The sequence below is a fragment of the Limulus polyphemus genome, unplaced genomic scaffold, assembly GCF_000517525.1.
Source record: "Limulus polyphemus unplaced genomic scaffold, Limulus_polyphemus-2.1.2 Scaffold2236, whole genome shotgun sequence".
In the NCBI taxonomy this organism is placed as follows: Eukaryota; Metazoa; Arthropoda; class Merostomata; order Xiphosura; family Limulidae; genus Limulus; species Limulus polyphemus.
The window spans coordinates 127,484-136,986 of NW_013667846.1; the positions used below are offsets into that span (position 1 = coordinate 127,484).

General features: G+C 30.6%; 1 protein-coding gene across 7 annotated transcripts in view; it reads right to left on the bottom strand.

Moving 5' to 3' along the window:
- The window catches only part of LOC106466363 (spindle assembly abnormal protein 6 homolog), a 61,641-nt gene that overhangs the window by 7,074 nt on the left and 45,064 nt on the right, over positions 1–9,503 (bottom strand). For all 7 annotated transcript variants that reach the window (XM_022394356.1, XM_022394355.1, XM_022394352.1 and 4 more), the window contains 5 exons: positions 6,196–6,465; positions 5,353–5,496; positions 2,878–3,003; positions 2,154–2,235; positions 389–474 (listed from right to left, as the gene is read on the bottom strand). In XM_022394356.1, the coding sequence (XP_022250064.1) occupies positions 389–474; positions 2,154–2,235; positions 2,878–3,003; positions 5,353–5,496; positions 6,196–6,465 (708 nt within the window). The remainder of the gene's footprint in view (positions 1–388; positions 475–2,153; positions 2,236–2,877; positions 3,004–5,352; positions 5,497–6,195; positions 6,466–9,503) is intronic.

Genomic DNA, 9,503 nt, shown 5'->3' on the forward strand with positions numbered 1-9,503 from the left:
AATCAGGAAACAAATGAATTTTTAACTTTATAATGGTTACTCTATTTTAGCATTACACAATACATAAATAATGGATTATTTTTAATTCTTTTTGAACATTTCACTGCTCTTTTTTCAAGTGTACTTTAATCTTGTACTTACACAGTTTTGTCAGTACCTGTAAAAAAACCTGTTTAATGTTGGCACTAGTAATAAGCACACTATTAGTTCCTTTCCTAGTTATAAATCTAGTCAAATATCATTGAAACTAACAAATAATGGCATTACTGTAAATATTTAGTCAAACTATATGAAATATATATCTTGTTTCATTTTGCCATCAATACCTATTATTTGGATTAATAATATTCAGTTAGATAATCCTAAATATAATTAGAGTTGGACATACCTGCTGGAAAGGCAGAGCTGGTGCTGTTGGTGCCCTCTGGGGATTAATATGGGACTCATTTAATTGTTTGTTTAACCAGTTGATAACTACAGAAAATAAAATTACATAACATTGAACTCTCTTGTTAATTCCAGTACCCATTTTCACCTGATAAATTACAAGAACTTTATTATGTTTCATTTTACATGAATTAATATTATTCAAAGATTTTATAGAAAGTTTTTCAATTAAAATTTTTAATAAAATACAAAAATGTATGATAATAACAGAATGGCCACATTCTCTCCAGTTCTCTGACATTCTAAATTTTACAGACCTGCATACAAACATGCATGATATGCTGATATTTAAGCTTTTCCTTACAATTACACTTACTTAACATCACTTCAACTTGTAATCTGCTTACGAAGAAAAATAAGGATTTTAGAATATACTTATTTCATATTATGGCAACACAAAAGATCTTCAATCAAGGACAATGCAAGTTTAGGATAAACAAAATGTTGTATTATTATCTATCACCAAATATAATGATTTAGATATATTTATCATCAGATGAAATAACACAGAGCAATTGACCAAGATAAAATATACCAATAATAAGCATTGCTAGGCATCATGGTTTGTATGTATGTGAAAGTTCAGAGACAACAAAGGAGCATAATCTTTCCCAAACTTTTTTTTTTGTACAATCTCTAGACTTTTCCATATTTTCCATGTTCACGCAGACACCCTGAATAAGCAACCATGACTATACCACTACACTTATTTAAATCTCAAAGGAGTACAAAAATAAGAATGAAATACATGAAATAAGTCACTGTTTGATCAAAATACTAGTACACTTCATCTTGAGGACTGTCAGAATGTTTTTTTTATTGTTTGTGTGTATGGGGAGTGGAGGGGGAGGGGTTAAAATGATGCAACTGATCTGTTTTAAGGCTAAGTTACTTATACCTCTAATCAATTTATCTTTTATTTAACCCTAAGATACAAAAGTATCAGAAAATGTTATCTAAGATCCATTTAAAGAACATTTTTATTTCTCTTCTTCTAGTACAGGGTACCCAAAGGGTAATGGTCTGTGTGACTGGTTCATGCAGGATGTAACAGAAGCCCGAGTTTGGTTGAACGATACCTTCCAAGAACATTGAATTGTCAGATGTGGGTCCCAATATCTCCAGACTTGTTTCGAATTACAAGGACATCATGTGAAACAGTCTATAAAATTCTTAAAGTGCCTATGGTTCCAGACTTTTCAGACGCCCTGTAGAAACAGCCAAACAACATTCATCTTTTGTATCCTACTTACTTCCCAGTGAAACTAAAAAGTCCAGACTGTTACTTTATAATGAAAGTTTGCAGAAGTGTATTATATCAATATTGTAACCTAGTTTAGCTGTACAGTTCTTAAATTCAATCACTAAAAAAAAAAGTCAGTGGACAGTACAAGAAAATTAAACCAGAAAGTTAGGCTGTTTATGAGAAATAAACAAAACAGGGGTGGATATTACACTTTTCTAAAAGTTATGAAAACTGTTATCTCTTTTTTTTTCCCATTTGCTTATAACTCCCCACAATGTTTAAATTCTTTTCATCCCATGTTTTATATATCCTGGTTAAACTTTCTTGCAATCTAGACATATATTGTTGAAGTGACAAAAATCTTAACAAAATAAGTATAGAAATTTCCTCTGTGTGTATGTGGGGATTTCCAGATAGATATGTACAAAAGCTCTTTTTAAAATCTGTTGTTGGTGCTTACCATTTTCATTGGTTCTGATTTGTTTCTGACAGTCTTCTAGTTTTTGTTTAACATTACCAAGCTCCTGCTGTAACCTGTGGTTCTGGAGAAACATCAAATATGTGGATAAATAACATTTAGAGATCCTATTAATCAATTAAGAAATGTTTTATATGAAAGGTTCTGAATGGACTTACAAAAGTTCATTCAGGAATAGGATATGCAAGTGACTTCCATAAAAAGTTCACAGCACTTCCTTGAATCTCACTACATAAACAACCACTGATTAAATGATTGCATCAGTAAATTACTAACTAAGGTGATAACATTACTAACGAAATTCCCTCATTATTCAAACAATCATAACACAACTCAGCAAATTCAAAATCAATCAGAGACCAACAAAGAAAATGACCGTAAGTCACATTTAATTGATAAAGAAGAGCAAACAAGGAATAAGAAGGATTTGAACCTGAACCCTCACTTGCAACTGATACACATGCACCAAAGCATGGATTCTGATAATAAGATACTGCTGTAAAAACTGACACACAGTGCAATATTTTAAACTTACTATTAGCACATACTTACAAAACAATTTTATATTTGGATAATCAAAAACATCACAGAAATTTAAAAAAGTGTTACCTTCTAAGAATTAGATGTCTATATAAATCCTCAATTAATTACTGATGTCTAGAAGAAACTAACGATAAAACAAAGATTTAAAACACAACTGTAATACCTCATCATCCTTCTCCTTTCCTGAAGATTTTAAAGTTGAGACCTCTTCTTGCAACGTTTGAAGCTTGTTCTCTTTATCTCCAAGAATCTCCTCTTGCTTAGCAGTTATCTTGTTTCTCAGCTTTAGCTGTATGCATAAAACATAAACTGTCAGTTATGTTCAATTACTGGACAAGCTCTCATTATTTATACTTGTAATTTATGAAAAACTACTCCAGTTATTGTCCTTCAATAGAAATATGTCAATCTTTGGTATTAATGTGGGAAGGCTTTTACGTTAATCAGCAGATCAACTTAACCTTTTCTTGTCAGGTACAGCTGTACACAACAATTTCATGAACTTATTTACCAACTGTAAGTCTTGATGAAATACAAATAAAATGCTTGGTTTGACTTAACAGTTTACCATTCATGTATCAAATAAACCATACCTTCTACATCCTTTTCTGGGGCTTAGAAATGATGTTTTTAATACAATTATGAAAGTATAGATGCTTATTTCAAATAATTTTATAAAGAAACTATTATTTATAAAAACGTTTACTTCAAGCTCCAAAATTAATACCTATCTGGCAAAATTTGAGTTATTTTTTTAATTCTTAAAATAAAGTTACAAGAAAAAAGTTTAAATTTTTTTTTCAATAAAACAACAGAAAACAATGTGTAAAAATGTTTCACTTAGTAGTAATTTCTGTTTAGTTAATACAACAAAACTTTTACAAATATTTATTCTGGGAAAGAACCTGCAGTTCTTTTTTTTTAAAGCATTTAGCAATAACAAAATCATACTTTTAACTTTCTTTAGATCTTGCAGTAAAAGTTAAAATTAAATGTCAAGACAGTTATTGCATCATTCCACACTAAATCATCATGCTTTATGTGATATAACTAGACATTAAAGTATTTAGTTCAACACTATTCAGCACTGTCAGGCAGGAAGTTTCTTTACAAGTCTCATCTCAATAGTATTCTCTAAGTTATTTGGAATGATAGCTCACTAGAGAAACTACAATGATTCCAATAATATCCATTCTTTTACAAACCTTTTGTGTATCAATAATTGGTAATCTCTTGTACAACAGTTATGATCCTAAAACACATTAATGCCTAATCACATATGAAGATAGGCTTATCTGACCTAGTAATTTTCTGTCAACATATATGAAACACCACTTTTACAAGATCTAAGTAAACCCTACAAGAACAATGAAACCTTTTTTTAGACCAGTACCTTACAACTGTCCCTTGTAAGATGGGTGATGTCTTGGTATAAATAAACCAGTTTACTGAACAGAAACTGTAGGATTTAAAGGCTACAAAACAGTTACAAACACCGTAAAAATTGTTTTTTAACATTTGAACACATATAACTCTCAGATGGAAGAATAGATAGAGAAACTGAAACAAGAATACAAGTCTTATCATTTGTTGAAATCCCAAAACAAAATAATAACCAACCTTAGTGATCCTTGACATTGAACTGTTACATACATACATGTCCGAATGTCAGTTACTTGACAAAATTGAGCAACAACAACAACAAAAAACGAGTACTGCTGACTTACATTACTGATGAGTGATCTTTGCTTTTATATATAATTCCAAATTAAAACCAATACTACAATTTGATCAAGTATTGTTACAAAGAAGAAATAAACAATGATACTCTATTACAAATTACCTTTGGTCATCCTGACATTTAAGATCACCTATGTGTAGCAAACAAAATCCTGTAATCAAAACTTTTAAAAAAAAGTCTTCAACCTTATATGAAAGTAGACGGTGTGAAGCTGGAAAATATAAATTATTGACTAAAGAAACAGAAGATTGGTCTTCCAAAACATCTTATTTCATTACAAAATCTCATTATTCCTTCTCTCCATGTGTAGCAACAAAAGTTTTCACGGCTGTACTTTTGAACAATTTTGGGAAGAACATCAACAAGGCTTTATATCTTTTGGTTTGTTTTGAATTTTGTGCAAAGCTGAGCTAGCCATCCCTAATTTAGTAGTGATAGACTAGAGGGAAGGCAGCTAGTCAACACCAACCACTGCCAACTCTTGGATTGACCATCACATTATAATGCCCTTTCAACTGAAAGGGGTGAGCATCTTTGCCGCCAGGAAATCAAACCCACAACCCACAGATTGCAAGTTGAGTATCATAGCCACCATGCCAGGCCCCACACAATGTCTTATATATATATATATATTTTCTTCCACTGTTTCCTTAGTCAATAAAGTGTACTTTTTTCTAGCTTCACACCATGTCTTTATATCCTGCAATATATCCTTCCACATATTAGGTCCTCAAATCTAATTATTTCAAAGATGAAGTGAATTTCTGCTAGGTTTATTTTTGGAATATCACAACATGAACAGATATATATCATATTTGGTGAGAAAATTTAAGGCCCAATCAGATATAACAAGGTTAAAAATTAGGAAGGTACGAAACACAATTTGGTTATATTTACCTTTGCATGGTAATTACGTATTTCTGACTGAAGTTTTGTAATTATTTCATTTCCTTTCATTACTTCATCAGACAAACTTTTTAGGGAAGATTCTCGTTTGTTTAATGTGATTCTCCTTTGTTCTGCTGTTTCCTCAACTTCTCTCTGGAATAACATGTATACATAAGACAAAACACTTATTTCATATTAAACCAAAACATTAAGCACCTTTCTACTCCATTGATACTAAATATTTTTTAAGTTAAAAATTAAACTCTCACTTAGTTTTCAGTCACAATGTGTTTTATTAGGAGTTAGCCATCAGATATTACTTGAAAGTTTTAGACTTTTTCTTTATTTTCTATGGAAAACATAACAATGTAAATGATAGCATGATGTGCTTATCAGTGAGTCAAATGTGTTTTAAAGGTAATAGTGTGAAAGAGGTAAAAAAGTACAGTTGTATTTTTTTAAACTATTTAACTCAACACTGACAGCAAATTAAAGGTTCTTTAAGTTAAAAATTAAACCCTCACTTAGTTTTCAGTCACAATGTGTTTTATTAGGAGTTAGCCATCAGATATTACTTGAAACTTTTTCTTTATTTCTATGGAAAACATAACAATGTAAATGATAGCATGATGTGCTTATCAGTGAGTCAAATGTGTTTTAAAGGTAACAGTGTGAAAGAGGCAAAAAAAAAGTACAGTTGTATTTTTTTTAAACTATTTAACTCAACACTGACAGCAAATTAAAGGTTCTTTTCAATCATGAGTTCTGATACTAATTTTACATAAGCTTGATAATGTAGGCTGTAGTCATGCACAAGAATAATATTCAATACAAATGAGCTCTGTCACTTACCCTTTCTTCTTGAACGACACGTAGCTGTTCCTGAGAACGGCTCAGTAACTGTTCTTTATCTCTGATATCTTCTTCCATACTGGACACTCGTGTCTTCAACTGTCCAACTGTTTTTTCCAGATCTTGGTTGTCAGTGTTTATTTTGTTATTCTCTTTTGTGAGCATCTGAGCCTTGTGTCTGAAGTGTTGAAGTTCTTCTTCGAGAGCAGAAATACGACTTCTTAATTCTCTAATGGTAGAATCAGATTTATGCGATTTTTCCTGAAGATCCTAAGATGCCAAACAATTTCATTTTACATTTTTTAACTTGAAAACTTAATTGTATATTCCTTTTTTATATAAATTTTTTGTCTTATACCATAATGTCATGTTTTTAAAAGTTCTAAAATATTCGAGCAAAATTTACAGCAACAGTTTGATGAAGCTTAGATTTTGACTTTTAGAAAAACAGTTTTTAGGCTTCATCATATAAGCATATACAGACATTAAATGTACTCTTCATATTGGCTTTTATATCCCTTTAACAACCCGTAAACTTTTAAAATACCTTTCTGCACGTCACAAGTTGTTACCGAGTGACATTCAAAATTAGTATTATCAATTATGTTATTATTCGAAGTTTTATAATACCCAAGTTATTATTCCTTTACTTCGAGAGAAACCTCTGAAACAAACAATTAAAAATTCAGTTTGTTGTCATGTGACATACGTACAGTTGAAATATCATAAATTTGATTACTTATGTTTCTGTTCAGTTTGTCTCAATATCTCTATGATAGTCTAAATGAGCTTCTACAAGTACCAGGTCAAAGTCTAAACATTAGTTTCATTTCACAAAGGCTAAGTCACTCCAAGAATTAGCTTATTACTTGATCTTTTCTGGTAAGCACCATGCCCAGATTACAAAGTAATCTGTTGCTAAGCAACAGTCTTTTCTAGACTTGAATGGCATACTTATACCCAAGAAAAAATCTCCAGGCCAGAAGGAAATGTAGGCATAAATTATTTTTGAGATGACAAGCTTGTCCATTTTCAGATCAGAGTTCCTAGCACTTGACTATTTTTTCTCACCTTATACATATTAGTCTGATAGACAGGTAAATTGCATTTAGGTTTTACTTTTATATTTTAGTTAATTATGTTTCATTTGTGTTTTGAAATTCTTATTTGGAAGGTTTAATAATTTTTATAAGATATACAAAGCATTGCCTTGCTCTACATTACCAGGCCTGTACAAATAATTTTGCCAGAGGCTAAAGTATCTATACTTTTCATACCATTCTATTGCCCACAGGTACCTGTTGATGTATGTCGACATGAATAATTAACGATAAAGAACAGGAAATGTTAATAAAACATTAAAATTAAAGTATCAGTGAAAAGGTGAAGACATAAAATTATGCATATGGCCCAAAAGATATTTTAAGACTATTCTACGAAGGTATGTACATATTTCCATTTCTTAATTTTAAACATTTCATTGCACTGTATGTTGATGATAATAGCTAGAGTTAGTGATATGATAGAGAAAATGAAAAATAAAATATAAACATTTACCTTAAAAAACTTTTGATATTGAATTGAGAGGTACTACAGATTATGCAACTGAAATGTAAAACTGTCAGATAATAAATAATTAGATAATAATAAGATAGCAAATAATTACATTAAATAACGAATTTTTTATTATAAATAGCAGAAAAAATCAAAATTAAATATTTTAATTTTCTGAAACTACATACTTTTAGGAAGGTTCTCGTCAAATTTCAAGCAATTTTATCCACCATTTTTATTTTTGGAATGAAATATGATGAGAACAACTTTACCATCTTACAATGTAAGAAGCTGGTAATCAAAGGGATAATATTGGTGGTTTTAAAAACATTCAATTTTCTATGTGTTGGAAAAATATTTGAAGAATAAAATCAAAAATTTTCACACAAACTAAGTTTTCAGCTGCACCTTATATAGCAGTACCACCCAAACACGTGATGGAAAAGGTACCTTCACCCCAAACCTGCCATAGATTTTATTTTTAAATACATTTTATAAGTTTCAATCTTGTTTGAAATTTGATAAATTATTTAATAAATGTTTATCCTTTAAAGAGAATTATCAAACATAAAAAGGAACAAATTTGTGGATCCTATAAGAGAAAATGTGTATTGTGGTATTATAAACAATTAGCCAGAATTACCAGTTTTTAATTCTATTCACTAATCAATTAGTGTTGGCTTTTGTAGTAATGACAAATCATTCAATTAAGTGGGATTTTTTTGGGTGTGGAAGAGTATGCTAGAATAATACACCTATCACTTAAGTTGCAACAGAACAGAACTACATGAAATTTACTTTATAAAGACAAGTTTCCAATTACACAGCAGCTGCAGCTTGAAATTAGTGCTATATTGTAGGAGTACTGAGAATAATTCAGCAACAATCCAAAGAGAGAGAAAGTTATCTTCTTTTATTATTTCTAGAAAAATTCTGGAAAATAAGAAAAGTCAAAGAATCTTTCTACATCAACACGATACAATTTAACAGAGACTTAGACCTGGAAATCAGCTGTTTGTGGTGGCCACTGGTCAAATCATCACTTGTTTCACTAACCATATTACAAGAAACACCAACAAATCATGCCGTATACACCCCAATCCGCCTGGATAGCGTGTAAACATTCCAATGACCACCTTACAAGAAACACCAATGAATCATATCATGTATACCTCAATCCTTCTGGATAACATGTAAACATATCAAAAACTGGTGCAAGCTGAACTGAAGGTGAAAGTCTTTTGAAATGTTGTTCTTTCCATCTGTGCTACTTTTGTACATTAGTCCTCTTAAGACTATCCACAAATGTCACAGTGAACTAGGCAGTTGTTGCAAATTTCACCTTTGTTTGTTGACCAGTTCAGTTATTCTTTATTCCATACAAAATAAATGTGAAAAGGTCATAAGAACATTTCCTCATTTTGCCCTGACTTCAGGTCAGCTAGCTTGACTTTAATCCTCTGCACAAAACAATTGACCACAAATTGACCTACATAGTTTCTAAACTATAACTTCTATTATGTTTTTGTATCTTCCCAAAATTTTGCTAGAATTTAATAATCATAAGGTCTTTATAAGAATTTTTAACGAAGTATTTTAATTAAAAATTTCCCCATGAATATATAGTCATAGGGTTGACTGCTCCAAGTGCAAAATGATTTTCATGTTATGATTAACCATATCACCCCGGGTATCCTTTACTGCGCATGACACAAAGTTTTAGTGTCTTACATTAAATATTTTATTAAAATAAT